Below are 15,860 nucleotides of genomic sequence, written 5' to 3'. Positions count from 1 at the left end.
AAGCCAGGACAGGACTCCAATTAGTAGCACAGTGATTTTCTTTTTATAACAGAATGAAAGGATACAGTCTTAAAGCTCCAGTCTGAGTCCCGATTGCCAGTATCCTCTGAACAGGATCAAATGCCAGGGCTGAAGGCTGATAGGGGAAACCATGGCGTACGGTCTAACAAGTCAGAGCAGTGAAGTAAGGGTGGGTCAAGCAGCAGACCAAAAATAAATAAAATCAAGAGTGTATTAGGAGGAGGGATTCAGTTTTAATTGCACTTCAGTAAGGAAACAAGCATTTAGGAAAAAAGATTTGATGCAAAACAGCACTTTACCCTGAATTCATTACAGAAAATTTCTGGCAGAGAATCTATTTCATTCATCCTTGAACATGAAATAAAAGATTGTTACTAAAAATGGATTTGATTTTTACCTCTTTTCTTAAAAAAGCCACCAACTACTTCCATTTCATTTTGTCCCTTCCCCTAGTCCCTGGCTTCTTGTTTATAGCTGTGTATAAGGCATTCCACTATTAAAATATGAGATGTTTCCTGGGAAGCTTGACAGTGCAGCCAGCACTGTAAATTAAACTATTACAAATCATTAGAACTGCTCTTCAGAGAGCCATCCCCATTTCTCTCAAGCAGGACACAGTGCATCCTCTCTCCAGGATAGCACTTTAAAAGAAATCACACATCCTCCCCAAAACCAAGACTTAATATTGAGCTATTGGAATGGCTACCTTTTCTGACTAGCTAGGATTTTAATTACCACTTGCGCAGTTATCAGACTAACTGTACTACAGGACAATAATTGATTCAAATTAATGAATTGTGCTATTTCACTGAATGACTCACTTTTTCACACAAAAATATTAATAGTGATCTAACCTTGATCACAGCTATGCAAATGAAAAAATAAAACCATACAAATGCTAGCTTTTCTATCTTATATTAAAATTACAAACATAAATGTACAGATCCCAGTATGGTGATTTAGGATCTCAAAAATGCATACACACACAGGTTTTACTTTAATGAGGTTAAATAGGTTATGTTAAACAGCCATGCCTCTCAGCTTTCAATAATTTTGAAAGTGATAAGGGATTACAGTGTAACCGTAAACAAGGCCATTTAACTCAACACTGCTTTTCCCTTTCCAGATCCCTTGCCTCTTTTAAATTGCTGATAAAAATGCATGGCACACTAGATAAAATGTAAAACAATATACACAGACAAGTCCAACCAAATAACAAGTAGGCCCTGGATGTTGTAAAGATAAAGATGGGTGTTAATATTCAAATTAGTTTTTATTCCTCTTGGTGCAGCTGCTGGATTAATTTGCTGCATCATCCTTTTATAAATGTATAGACCTCAATTATACCAGCAATGAATATCAACTTCTCTCCCACCTCACACTGAGAATATCAGAAGCGTCTTCTTGATAAACTCCAACAAATTCAGCATAAACCTCCACAGCCCATTTTAGGTGCAAAAGAATAAATGCACTTCCAAATAACGTGAAGGGTTAGGTTCCCCATACTTCCACTCCATCACTCAAATGCAACAATCAGACTTCTATTATACCCAGGTACCATAACTCTCCTCCCTACTTTCCACTTCCCCCCTCCCCAGCTTAGTCTGAACAGACACAGTATTATGTGCATGAAATAGCTAGCCTAGAGGCAAGAGAATCAATCCAGAAATTGTCAAGAGAGGGAAAAAATGATCAAGTAAACCCTTTATAACTCCCCCAGCATTCCCTCCCCATCCCTAAAGAGTGGAGGGGTTCAGATAATTGTAGGTATTGAAAACCAAAGAGCCCAAAGCCTGCAGAGCCCATCATGGCTTCACTATCTCCCCCAGGGCTGCGAGCGGGGCTCCTGGCTGCAGTCTTCACCTTGCAGAGCTGGAAGTGCTCGGACTGGAGCGTCTCCGGGACGTCGCTCTCTCGGTTCCCGGACTGCTGTTGCTGCGAGGAGGAGGAAGCCGAGGAGGAGGACGAGACCGCTGTCAGGCCGTCCAGCACCTTCCTGATGTTAAATTTCCTCATGGTCTCGGGGGCGCCGCTCCCTCTTCTTCTGTCTGCCGCCGTCTCCCCCTTCCCGGGCGCTCCCTGCAGCCTCAGCCCCCGGCTCACGGAGAGGGAAGCGGAGAGCCCTGCAGCGCAGGGCGAGTGGCGGTGCTAGGCGAGTGGTGCTGCCCAAGCGGGTCCCCTCATCCACAGGAGCAAGGAACCAGAAGCACAGCGGCGGGCGGACCCAGGCAGGCGGGGAGCCCTTCAGCCGGCAGGGGAGCAGAGCTCCTAAGGCAGGGGGAAGCCTGGGCGCAGTGCGGAGATGGGGCACCCCTGGAAGGTAAAGCTGCTCCCCCCGCCTCCTCCTCTCAAGGCCTCAGATGACCCCCTCCCCCCGACCCGGCCCCCCTTCCTGCAGCTGCCGAGGCCCCAGACGCGCACACAGCCTTGGCCCCGCTCCGGGCCCTTCCCGTTGCCGAGGCCCCTGGCCCCCGCCTGAGGCTGCCTCTCGGTACAGCGGCGACGTGACAGCGACGGCCTCGGCCCCTCTCGCCCACCCCGCTCACATAGCGGCAGCGGCAGCGGCGCTGCTAGCCCTCCATGTGCCCCCGCCGGCCGGCCGCCCGCCGCAGTCCCTGCCGCTCACGCTCACCCTTCCCTAGCTCAGCAGCCGCCGCGCGTCAATTTCAGTGCGGCGCGTGCCTCAGGAGCGAGCTCCTGGCTGCTGCTGGTGCTGGCTGCCGGCCCGCCCCCCAACCACCATCCTCCGGCCTCTGCTCCAGCCGCCCCCACCCTCGTCTAGCCCTCTCGCCCCACAACGCGGAAGCGCAGCGCCCGAGAAGCAGCTGCTGCTGCTGCCGCCGCTGCCTCCTCACCCACCCAGCGGCGGCTCTGTAGAGCATGCGCGCAAAGGGCGCAGGCACCCGGATGTCAGAGTCCTTCTCCCTACTCCTGCTCTGGGGGGAAGCTTGACGGCCCGGGGAGGCTACCCCAGGAAGGGGTGCACGGAGGGATGGCGAAAGACACCCTCTGAGCACAGGCAGAGCCAGAGGTTGTGGATGCCTGCTTTGAGTCGTCCGTGCAAACACCGCAACAACCTTCTGTCACTCTGATGTGGCACCGGGGATCAGATGGCAGGTGTCGAGAGGCTGTGGTTCCTTCCCTCTGTGTCTGTGTAGTATCAGTGGTTCAGCCATACCCACAGGTACTGGGGTAAAGCACTCATGGTTTGACCATACCTAGTTATGGTCATGGGTGGATAGCAGCTGTGGTGAAGCTGCGCACTATCTCTTCATAATTAACCCATCCACCTGGGGAGATGCACTAGACCCCCTGATGCTACAGATCTAGCTGCCACTTGATCTCAAGAAGGAGCTACGTTACCAATGAACTTCCTTGTGTTCTTAGGAAGCAGCAATCAGCCAATAGCAACATGATGAGAGATCAGTGGCAAAATTGTACTGTTCAAATCACTGAGAGCAGGATTGGTCCCAGAACTATTTACAGACTAGTAGCTAATATTTTTGCCTAATTACATATATTTTCCTACTACAGGTGCTTCACTGGTGTTCAAGGAAATGTAACCTAGAGCATAATGGAAGCTAGTTACAATCTTAACTATGGAGGAGCTACTGTATCTCCAAAACAAGTAAAGCAACTTAAATTACCATAATAAAGTATTGGTAAGGGCTCTCCATCCTCATTCTATAAAGCATAAAATGATGGATGAGGTTAGGAAGACATTTCCTTTCATGGGTGCTATTTCACAACTGAACAATTTAGATGGGTGGAGCAGATTTACACCTTTCTTTGAAATATCAGACATTGGCTATTGTCGAATACAAAATATCAAAATAGACTCTATTTCTCTGTTGCAGTATGATAGTTCTTATCTCTGACTAGTGGGTCATATACCCAACCATGAAGGGTAATGTCATTGTCCTTGCCTCAAACATTAATTCTTTTATTTTAAAAAAAGTTTTAAAATATTTTCTGAAATGCAAATCATCGCCAGGTCTTCAGTTAGTGAATAAAGAGGGAAAATCTATTATAATTATGTTTTATGAGGAAAATAATTTCAGGTCATAATTGCATCCAATCCTAGTAATGTTAGCCAGTGGCATTACCTATCTGTAACAAGAATACCTTAAGAATAGCATTAGACCAACACACAGCACTTACATAATATCTCTACATTATACATAGAATAGAGGTTTATTGGGGAAAAGCACAATAAATTTAAATGCACAGATTATATATATAAGGGTTCCTTTTAGTCAACCTGAATGTGGCATAGCAGTGGGGGTGCAGGTGTTGTATAATTCGAAAAGATTATCTCATGGATTCTCCATGGCATCTCTAAGGTAACAGAAATGAAACTTCTATTCATTTTTGCCCTGGGATTATTAATTAACTCAGTAAGTCAATTTGGACCTGTATGCCAAACAGGTCTATGTTGCATGAGTAGTTGGGAAAAGCTAAGATACTTCTCACAGTTTTAGAAAATGGTTGACAGTCCTTAAGTGAACCAGTTGCTTCCTTACATTACCTGTGAGAAGAGAGAGTTGAACATTGGAGTTCCTCAAATCACTCTCAAAGGAGTGCTCTCAGTTGACCTAAAAGATGGCACAAGTCTGTTGGAAATATTTAATAGAAATAGGCTTAGATAAGGGCCAGGATACATTTTGTATAAAACATTAATGTTTTGTTGTTTTGTTCCTGTTTATAAAACAAATTCTGTTCCTTTTTTAAAATATGTAGGTACTTCCAACTCCTGTTTTATTATACATTGCTCTTATACATTGTTAGTCCATATTTTTTAAGTTTTAGTTTGATTTCCTGCATTTTCTGACAATTGTTTATACTAAAACAAAAAACTGTTGCAAAGACTTAGGCTCGTAAGTAATTTTACTTTAGGGTTGTGCGTGGTCCCATTGTGTTCACAATGACAGCCCTAAGCCTTCAAATACTTAACCATGACCTTAACTTTACTACTGTGAGCAGTGCCTTTGAAGTTAATAGGACTATTCACGTGTTATGCTCTGATGCACCCCAGAATAGCAATTTAAAAACACATAAAAAACCTGAAGCAGGACAAACAGGTAGATTGTCAATCAAAACCTGTAATAACCATGAACTGGTGAAGTCAGCAACAATCTGAACAAAACATGACGACAGTCTGAACAGCAGGTAGGTAGCAGGAAAACAGGAAGGGGAACAGGAAGTAGGAAGCAGAAAGGCAACATACACACACCAGTCATCACATTACAGTAGTAAAGTTAAGAATGTGCTTAAGTGTTTGACAATTTGAGGCCTGTATAACCATTTTTTCCTACTATAGTCACCTTCATTTCCTGACCCTGTCTACTGTGTGCCTTCCAGTTATGTACTAGTGTCTTTAAGTATATGGTAAGGTCTTTAGAGCAGAGACTGTTTTGCTGTGTTTTTAATACAACACCCAGCACAAGAGGACCCTGATTCTGACAGATGTCTCTCAGAGCTACTGTAATACAAATAATAAATTATAATAATATATGCAGTTGTTGCTATTTTGTGTAGTACTGTAGTCTTCCCCACCCCACCTCACCCCCCGCCTCTATGACTGATGCCTTTCACCAACTTGACTCTTCCTGCTACCTTAACTTCTGCTCCCATTGAAGTCAATGGCAAAACTCCCATTGACTTCCATGGGAGCAAGAGTAGGCCTTTCATTTTATAGTGCAGCAAACATCTTCCTTATCTCTTCTCTCAGGCTTTAGTTTCAGTATTTCAAAGCTTCCTCCCTCCCTGCTCCTCTTACCCAATAACCACATCCTCTCTTTGCAAACTAAACTGACTCTGCCCAACCTCCTCTTTGTGCCCTACTCAGACTTTTCTGCCCCTGATGTCTGAACTCTCTTTCCAATGTTTGACGCTCCAGTCCCAGTCAGGGACATCATTTGCTATGGGGCAAGAGGGCAGTTGTCCCACCCCTGACTTTGGTTTGTCCCCTCTCCAGATTTTTCATAGCTCCATATGCTCCATTGTGTTTTCCAGTCCTCTTCACCCAACTCTGCAGGATATAATGTAATCATATATAATGCTCCACATGCTGTCACAGCTTTGACCACTCCACCCCACTCTGAATTATTCTGAAATGATACTCCTGGTCCCAGTCCCAAAACCTTTACCTGGGAATGGGGCAACCAGACCAGGTTTCCTGCAAGATCCTTGGGCTCATCCCAACTGTCACAGAATCCTGTGGCTTGGTTGCTACGGCACCCTCTGTTGAAGTGAGCAGAATTTCACTCAGCCTAACATTGCATTATAATGGGTCTTATACATTCCTCATCTGTTGTTATGCCACATGGGGCCCCTTAGTTTTACTGTCTTCGGCTAAAGACTCACTCATCTGCTGCCCTTGGAAAGGGAAGAAGGAGCGCTCTTGCTCAATACTGAATGCTCCACTCTTCAATTATAAGAACTCAAACTTTTCTTTTATCTCCATAATAAACTGAAGCTTTTATCTCAAATTTTCTTTTCCTAGAAAGGGACTCTCCTTCCATGGCCTTATTTATATTTAAATCTCCAGACTACTTTGAATTATAACATTCTTTATTATGGAAAAATTCTGCTGTACTGGTATAAATCTGAACTAATGCCATGAGATCACTGGAGCTACTCTGAATTTACATTAGTATAATAGAGCAGACCTACACTCTACATTAGCACAATAACACTTTAATTCCATAATGTAGATTACTTAACTATTTTAACTTTTTATAGGTATTTTTATTTTTTCTTATTTCTTCACAATGGAATATTGTAAAAAATACTTAATATATTTTACACATTCACTTGTCTCCAAAAAAGTCTATGGCTTTCCTCATTGTATATTACTGATAATACATACAGTTTTTTATTCCCTTAGTTAAATATTGCTGTTTAAATCTCCATCTCATTTTCAGTAGATGAGTACCGTATCAAAGGTAAGTTATTTTGAAGAAATATTTAAAATCCAGATCTGCTTTCTACATTTTCTTAATTGTCAGTCACATCTTCAGTTCCTAAAGTAAGGTTTTCTTAGCAGCACATTCTTCTGGCTTGACTGAGCCACTCCTTTAATTCTATCACTGTCCAAAGAAGTAGTTTATTTTTCTGCTTATCCAAATCTTCCTTGGCCAGTGAAAGCACTTAATTAATTTCCTTCCAATGTTGTTCTAAGAATGCACAGTACTCTTCCTTTTGTTTACGTAGTCCAGGGATCGGTAACCTTTCAAAAGCGGTTTGCTGAGTCTTCATTTATTCACTCTAATTTAAGGTTTTGCATGCCAGTAATACATTTTAACATTTTTAGAAGGTCTCTTTCTATAAGTCTATAATATATAACTAAACTATTGTTGTATGTAAAGTAAATAAGGTTTTTTAAATGTTTAAGAAGCTTCATTTAAAATTAAATTAAAATGCAGATCTTATCAGTTTAATGTGATCCTTGCCTTGGCTTTTCCTTGCTGAGTTTTCCAATGTCTGGCATGTATTTGGATTCTTTAAGCTGCACTCAGGCTTCTGAGAGATCAGTTGTTAACCGGCTCCGAGAGGGACAGAGGACAGATTTCATGTGTGAAAATACCTGTTCACACAGGTATGTGGATCCAATGCTGATCCTCATAGCTCATAGTTACCTGCCACGTTTTACATACAGCACTCCTAATAATACAACCCAGAATGGTATTAGCCTTTTTTACAACTGCACCACATGATTGACTTGTATTCACTTTATGATCCACTATAATCCCCAGATTCTGTTCAGCAGTACTAGTGCATAGCCAGTTATTCCACATTTTAGTGGTTTACATTTGATTTTTTTTCTAAGTGAAGTATTTTGCACTTGTCTATTGAATTTGATCTTGTTGATTTCAGACCAATTTTCCCATTTTGTCAAGATCATTTTGTATTCTAATTCTGTCCTCCAGAGTACTGTCACTTCCTCCCATTTTAATTGTATAGGCATTTTATACCCATACAGTTTGTTCCATTTCCTAACTAATGATATCTGCATGAAAGCAGATTATTTCTCACTAAGAAATTTATCTCCTCATGCTGGTTATGATGTGGATTTTTTGTTTAATTTAGGCTTGACTATGCATGTATAAGATTATCACTCTAGTACAAGAAACAGGCAACAAAAATTAAAATGCAAATTGTGTATAACAAGAATGTGTAATAAATCTGCTATTTATCTTCAAATTCAAGTCTACTTAAGGTGCATGGCGGTGGCTTCAGAGGTACTAGTAATGAATAATAATTTTAAAGAGCTTCAAATTTTGGCCCTGATTTAGGATAACATGTAAGTGTACTCTTAAAGTTAAGCACTTGCTTAAATCCCACTGAGTTCAAAGAGACTTATACACATACTTGAAATTAAGCCACATTCGTGAAATTTAGTAAATATTTTGGATGGTTTTTCTACATTTTCAAATATTTGATTTCAGTTTACAACACAGAATATAAAGTATACACTGCTCACTTTATATTATTTTTATTACAAATATTTGCATTGTAAAAATGATAAACAAAAGAAATAGTATTTTTCAGTTCACCTTATACAAATACTGTAGTGCAATCTCTTTATTGTGAAAGTCAAACTTACAAATGTAGAATTTTGTGTTCAATAACTGCACTCAAAAAAAATGTAAAACTTTAATGCCTACAAATCCACTCAGTCCTACTTCCTGTTCAGCCAATCACTAAGACAAACAAGTTTGTTTACATTTATGGGAGAAACTGCTGCCCACTTCTTATTTACAATACACCTGAAAATGAAAACAAGTGTTTGCATGGCACTGTTGTAGCTGGCATTGCTAAGTATTTATATGCCAGGTATGCTCCACATTTGTATATCCCTTCATACTCTGGCCACCATTCCAGAGAACATGCTTCCATTCCGATGACACTTGTTATAAAATTAATGCATTAATTAAATTTGTGATAGAACTCCTTGGGGGAGAATTGTATGCCTCCAGCTTTGTTTTACCTGCATTCTGCCATATATTTCGAGTTATGGCAATTGCAGATGATGACCCAGCATATGTTGTTGGTTTTAAGAACACTTCCACTGCAGATTTGACAAAATTCAAAGAAGGTATCCTTATGTGAGATTTCTAAAAGTAGCTACAGCACCCAACCCAAGGTTTAAGAATCTGAAGGGCCTTCCAAAATCTGAGAGGGTCATAGGGTGACCAGATGTCCCAATTTTATAGGGAGAGTCTCGATATTTGTGGCTTTGTCTTATATAGGCTTCTATTACCCCCCACCACCCATTATCCTAATTTTTCACACTTGCTGTCTGGTCACCCTAGAGGGACGAGGTGTGAAGCATATTTTCAGAAGTCTTAAAAGAACAACAGTCCGATGCGTAAACTACAGAACTCGAACCACCAAAAAAGAAAATCAACCTTTTGTTGGTGGCATCTGATTCAGATAATGAAAATGAATGTGTGTCAGTCTGCACTGCTTTGGATTGTTATCGAGCAGAACCCGTCATCAGCATCACCTCTGGAATGGTGGGCGAAGCATGAAAGGACATATGAATCTTTAGCATATCTGGCACATAAATGTCTTGCGACCCTGGCTACAACAATGCCATGTGAATGCCTGTTCTCACTTTCAGGTGACATTGTAAACAAGAAGTGAGCAGCATTATCACCTGCACATGTAAACAAACTTGTTTGAATGATTGGCTAAACAAGAAGTAGGACTGAGTGGACTCGTAGGCTGTATTTTATGTAGTTGGGGTTTTTTTTGTCCAGTTATTTTTTGTACATAATTCTACATTTGTAAGTTCAACTTTAATGATAAAGATATTGCACTACAGTACTTGTATTAGGTGAATTGAAAAATACTATTTCTTCATTTTTACAGTGAAAATATTTGTAATAAAAATATAAAGTGAGCACTATACACTTTGTAATCTGTGTTCTAATTGAAATCAATATATTTGAAAATGTAGAAAACATCCACAAATATGTAAACAACTGGTATTCTATTATTGTTTAACAGAGCAATTAATTGTACATTTAACAATATTAATCGCACAACTAATCATGATAAATGTTTTTTAATTGCTTGACAGCCCTATTATCAATACTAAACATGCATTTTACTAGAATATATTGCTTTCATAATTAGGTTTATTTTAATGCAGATTTAAAACATTGATGTATTAATGAAAAGTTGAAATTACATTAGAGAAGTGACCACATACTGTACTTCTCTAGTGGCCCAGTGTATGCATTAAAAGTTGTCCTGAATAAGAATTAGGTCTCAGTCCTGCAATCTTAGCAGGCAAAATACCCACTAAAGATAATGGAAGTTTTGTCCACACAAAAAACGGCAGAATCATACTTCATCATTTTTATGAATGAGCATTGTGTCATATTTATCAATCATAGAGGTTGTGTTGTATCGTATTTGCCACATAAGTACCACACAATGAAATGAAATATAGTCTGTCTCCATTTAAAAGGCAGTAATATATTGTAAGTCAAATGAGCAACAGCCTTATAACAATCATATAAGGATGAAATATGATTATCCGCCAAGTGAGGAGGATTTTTTGACTAAATAAATTAAACTTAAAATACGGCCAACAAAAATAATTTATATACTTCTAAACACAATTATAGTGCTACAACTTTGAAAATGGCTTTCCTGTATAGTGCTCAATGCATGTACAGTATTTTACATAAAGTGTACAATTCCAGACAGACTGTTTCATCAATGACTCATTGTAAATGACTACCCACCTACAAGATTAAAAAAAGTTATTCATTTTTACAACTGTCATAGTAATAAAAACATCTCATGGAAGGTGTCGTATTGTAGTGTAGATTCAAAATTCAGACAAGTATACATATGTCAATCAAGTATTTTTCATTATTTCATTTAGGTATATGGGTCTTACATCTAGAATATATATAAGCAGTGATCACTGGAATGCTGCTATTTATTTCCAACACTCTATAACGATTACATAACTGACAGTGGGGGAGGTCTAGGTTGGATATTAGGAAAAACTGTTTCACTAGGAGGGTGGTGAAGCACCAGAATGGGTTACCTATGGAGGTGGTGGAATCTCCATTCTTAGAGATTTTTAAGGCCTGGCTTGACAAAGCCCTGGCTGGGATGATTTAGTTGGCATTGGTTCTGCTTTGAGCAGGGGGTTGGACTAGATGACCTCCTGAGGTCCCTCCCAACCCTAATTTTCTATGATTCTTTGAACACTCCTTTCTAATAAAAATAACACAGTACAAAACTTTTTAGGATGAGTAGACATGTTATTTCTGAGCAAAGAAAGTTACTGGTAAAGTGGAGTAAGCACTGTAATTTGTATTATAAGTTCTTATTCTGCCCTCATCACTGTAATATCTGAGTGCCTTCTAGTAGTGCATTAAGTAACATGACTAACGTCTATTATGTGCAGTGTGTTCTTTGTCTCAGCCTCTGGAGAGAATTGTTTGCAGTGCAGTGTGTTGTTTTTGTTTGTACACACTGCTATGGTTTATATAAAAGAAGGGAAGGTTGAAGTAATAATGGTGAGTTTGTGATGGTTCTTAGTTCTTTAAGGGACCCTGTAAAATGTATTTGATGCAAAAATTAGAATTTTGTAAAAAAAAATACGCATTAAAAAAACCACAAAACCAAAAGAAAAGTTTTTTTAAATAACCCCATCCCCAAAAAATAATGAAAGAAAAAGTTTTTTCTAAACAAATATTCCCTTACAGTGTTTGAAGCCCAAGCACTGGACAAGAGGGAAACTTTCCAGTTTATTTTTATTGTGGGAAATACAAGGTAACAAAAGAGTAGACAATGAAAAGTAAAATAGATTCTGCTTTCTTTTTTAAAATATAATCAGGGAAGGATGTTGCCACCATTACACATGTTGAGTAATACCTTACTCCTCAGGTAATTCTACTGAAATAATAGAAAATAGACCAATGTCAATATATGAAATCCTCCCCAAACCACACAAACTTTGACTTTCCTACTATCTAATACAAACTACTCAACTAAGAATTGCCTGGGAAAAAAGATGAGCTTTGCAGCAGGACCTGAAGGTCAGCAAATTTGGGCTCTCGTGGATTAACAGAGAAAACATGTTCCAGAACCGAAGATCTTTCAGTGAAAATATTCTGCCTCTAGCTCCTTCCTTTTTCAACCAGGAAGCTGTTAGTCTGAGCACTTCATTGGATCTCAACTGTAATGGTACTATATGGGGATAGAGGCATATACCAAAGACAATTAAATTATATATAATTCTCACTTGGTTACAGATTCTTGTCTTTTGAATTGTTCTAATCATTGTCTCTGTCCCCCGTTAGTTCTGTTTGTTCGTATGATAATGTGGATACTTTAAAGTTGGGGATAACAGTACAAATAATTGTTAGTGGTTTATGAAAACTTTTGGAAATATATTTGATACAGAAGAGTGGAAAGGCATAATTTTGCATGCAAATTTGAGAACTTTCCACTGACATGGAAACGTGCATCTGCTGTATCAGTAGATATCAGGTAATCATCAGGGAGAGACGACAGGCCTTTAGTGATGCCATCCTGTCCTGGTTTTTCTTCTGTTGCACTGTCCATTCTTTCTGCTTCTTTTGGTCAATTCTCATTCTCTTTCTCACTTTCAGTGAGAGGTATCTCCAGTCACTGCCCTTGCCCTTTACACCCTATCTCCAGTCAATCTCATCCATTTAGATGGTTACAACTGCCATCTCTATGACTGATTTTCAAGTTTCTGTCTCCTTCCATCCAATCCTGAGTCTCAGCTCATCTATGTGATGTTTCATTGTCATCTTAATGCCTTACCTTAACATAACATGTTCATAATCAGACTACTGAGTTCAATTCCCAAACCTGCTCTACTTTCCCCCTCGTCTATTACAGTTGAAACCCCACCTACCATCTCATCACTCAGGTCAACAACCTGGATGTCAGTTTTGATACTCCCATCTCCCTTGCCCCACACAATTAAGCCAGGTCCAAATCTTGCCTCATCTTCCTCTCCAGTATCATCAAGACCCACCCCTTTTTTCCCACTCCTTACATCTATATTACTCATTCAGGCGCTCACATCCTACATCCACTATTGTAATCTCTCTCCAACCTCCCTAAAATCCGTCTTGCGTCCCAGGCCATATAAAATGCTGCAGTGCAAGTTATCTTTCTTGCTCATCTTTTGATCATGTCACTTCCTCTCTTTGAATCCCCCACTGACTCCCCATCTGATATTACATCAAATTCAAGCATCTTGTTAACACTTTCAAAGTTCTATATACCTCTAACCCTCCTTACATGTTCAGATTCACATTTGCTGCTAAAGTTCTTACCTTTCATCACTTGTTTGTCACTTTCTCCCATAAGCACTTCAGTGTCTTCTTCCATGCTGCCCCACATGCATGGTATGACACTGGCAGACTAGGTGCCAGCTCATGCCAAGGCCCCTAGACCTCAAAGAACACTGACAAGTGCATAGCTAGAAACCTGTCTGGCTCACCTGTGTGTTAGCAGAGTTAAAATAGATGTTACATTGATAAAAATGTGTTCAGTGTTTAGACTTGATGAAATGCTTGTAGGATGTTGAATGTATTGATCTCACTTATAACATCCATAGCCCATGGCAAAAAATTATATTGAGTGTTTGCATTGTAAACCTCTGTAATTGTGTGATTCACCAAACAGGAAAGAAGCATTACTTAGTGTAAAGCATTGGTGCTGCACACAAAATGGCCCTCTGAAACCCTCTGAGCCATTGTGAAACATCAACAAACAAAGACTTGGTTGATTGCCCTGTGACACTCTGTACCTCAGAGTGGCACCCTGGAACCCCCATATTCACCACTTCTTATAATTATGGTGTATTTTATACAAAGTATGCCTTGTGAGGTATTGTTTTAAATATCTTGATTTTTTAACATTAATATCCTGTTAGATTGTATGTGCTATCACTGTATGTGAAGCTATTAAGTTTTGTTATGTGTGAGTAACTGAAATGTGTTGTGAGGTTGGGAACACCCACAACCAGCCTTTCAGGTACAAAATGGAGTAGCCAGACATGCTGATAGCCCATTAAAAGGAATCCACTTTACCAATAGTCATTCCAGAAGACTTCTCAGAGAGAGCACGTAGACAGTGGAGACTGCTTCTGATCCCCATGTCACAGCAAAGATCTTCCCAGCAAGCTGGAATAAATTATAAAAGAAAGGAAGTGACATCATCACTTGGCCTCTTCCTCACCCCTCCGAACTCAACACCTGGAAAAAAACATCTGGAGGACAAAGATTTTGAACTGGGGAAGGATGGTCCCAAGCTGGAAGGCAGTTCCAACCTGTATATTGATGATCTGTGACCTGTTTGTACCATCTGTCAGGGTGAGACACCGCTTGATTCAAATCCTGTTTAGTTTGTAGAACTCAGATTGTGAATTTATGTTTATTTCTTAGGTAACCAACTTTGATTTCTATGCTTGCCACTTATAATCACTTAAAATCTATCTTTCTGTAGTTAATAAATCTGTTTTATATTTATCTAAAACAGTGTCTGTTTTGGTTCAAGTCCTTGGTAAATTGCAGCTCACTTTACAAAGGCTGCTGTGTGTTCTCTCCACATTGCGGGAGGGGCAGACTGGGTGATGAACTTACACTGTCCAGGCTTCTGACCAATGTAAGACAGTACAGTTCTGGGGTGGAAGGTTGGGAAGCTGGGGGAAATTGGCTGGAGCCTTCCTGTTGATGGTTCATGAGTGCCTCAGAGATCATTCATGTCACTCAGTTGGGTGTGTCCCTGCCTGCAGATGGCTGTGTAAGTGCAGTGCCTGTAAAAGGTTTCTGGCTTGACACAGCATCACAGTGTGAAGGATACCCCAGGTTGGTGGGACAGAGGGATCCTCAGTCCCACATCCAGGTTGCACCTGGGGGACCCCATCTTATGCCCACCACACATACCCATGAAGAGGAGAGAGGTGCTGACACTTGTTCTATCAGTGTGAACTCTGGGGGAAGGGAATAAAAATGCCTAACCAGAAGGAACTGTATCAACAGGCTGCTTAGAAATATTACCCTCTCTAAATTGCAAGTGTAGATGTGCAGCACCCCCGCTGCCCCTCCTGCTGGTGACTCCTGGCAATTAGCTCTTTTTCCATCCAGGAGCACCCTCTGCAGGCCAGTGATCTGCCTGTCTTCTGGCCCCATGTCCCTCCCTGGACCTCAGTGCCCTTTTAACTGGGGTGCTGCCCCCTGGCAGTCCCCCACCAATTTGGGTCTCCCCTCCCTGGGGAACCCCCAACCACTATCCCCACTTTGCCTCAGTTTTGGATACTGCCCAGTTTCCATCTAGCCCCCATTCACTGGGGCAGACTGCAGAATCCACCACTCCATAGGTGGAGGGGTTTGGACCTGCTGCCTTTGCCTACCCCTTGGGCTGCCCCCTGCATCCCCCAGTACCTCTTGGCTTTATGCTAGGCCATAGCCTAGAGCTTTCCAGGCAAGAGCTCCTCTGCCTTTCCCTAACCTGCTCCATTCAAGTACCTGCTGTCTAATTCCCTACAGCCAGGCCCTTCTCCCTCTACAAGCAGAGGGAGACTGCCTGGGCACATGGCTCACTGCCTTTTTATACAGGCCAGCTGTGGCCTGATTAGGGTGTGACCCAGCTGTGGCCGCTTCCTCCATCAGCCCAGCTTTTAGAGCTGCAGCTTTCAAGCCCTCCTGGGCTGCTTTTTAAACCCTTCAGGGCAGGAGTGAGTAGCTAACCTGTTACATGAAGCAGAAATCTCTAAAACTGCTTAGCCTAAAGGGCATATAGAGCTTGTTATATTACAGCAT

The 15,860-nt window shown here is 41.0% G+C and overlaps 1 protein-coding gene across 5 annotated transcripts in view; it reads right to left on the bottom strand.

Moving 5' to 3' along the window:
* Positions 1-2,867, bottom strand: part of STXBP5 (syntaxin binding protein 5) — a 196,670-nt gene extending 193,803 nt beyond the window's left edge. For all 5 annotated transcript variants that reach the window (XM_030556525.1, XM_030556527.1, XM_030556528.1 and 2 more), the window contains exons 1-2: positions 1,885-2,867; positions 66-163 (exon numbers count right to left, since the gene is read on the bottom strand). In XM_030556525.1, coding sequence (XP_030412385.1) covers positions 66-163; positions 1,885-2,037 — 251 coding nt within the window. In that variant the 5' untranslated portion in view covers positions 2,038-2,867. The remainder of the gene's footprint in view (positions 1-65; positions 164-1,884) is intronic.
* Positions 2,868-15,860: the final 12,993 nt, after the last annotated feature.

Source organism: Gopherus evgoodei, chromosome 3, assembly GCF_007399415.2.
Source record: "Gopherus evgoodei ecotype Sinaloan lineage chromosome 3, rGopEvg1_v1.p, whole genome shotgun sequence".
NCBI lineage: Eukaryota > Metazoa > Chordata > Testudines > Testudinidae > Gopherus > Gopherus evgoodei.
The sequence above is the reverse complement of the archived record's forward strand: the minus strand, read 5'-3'. Positions and strand labels throughout refer to the sequence as shown.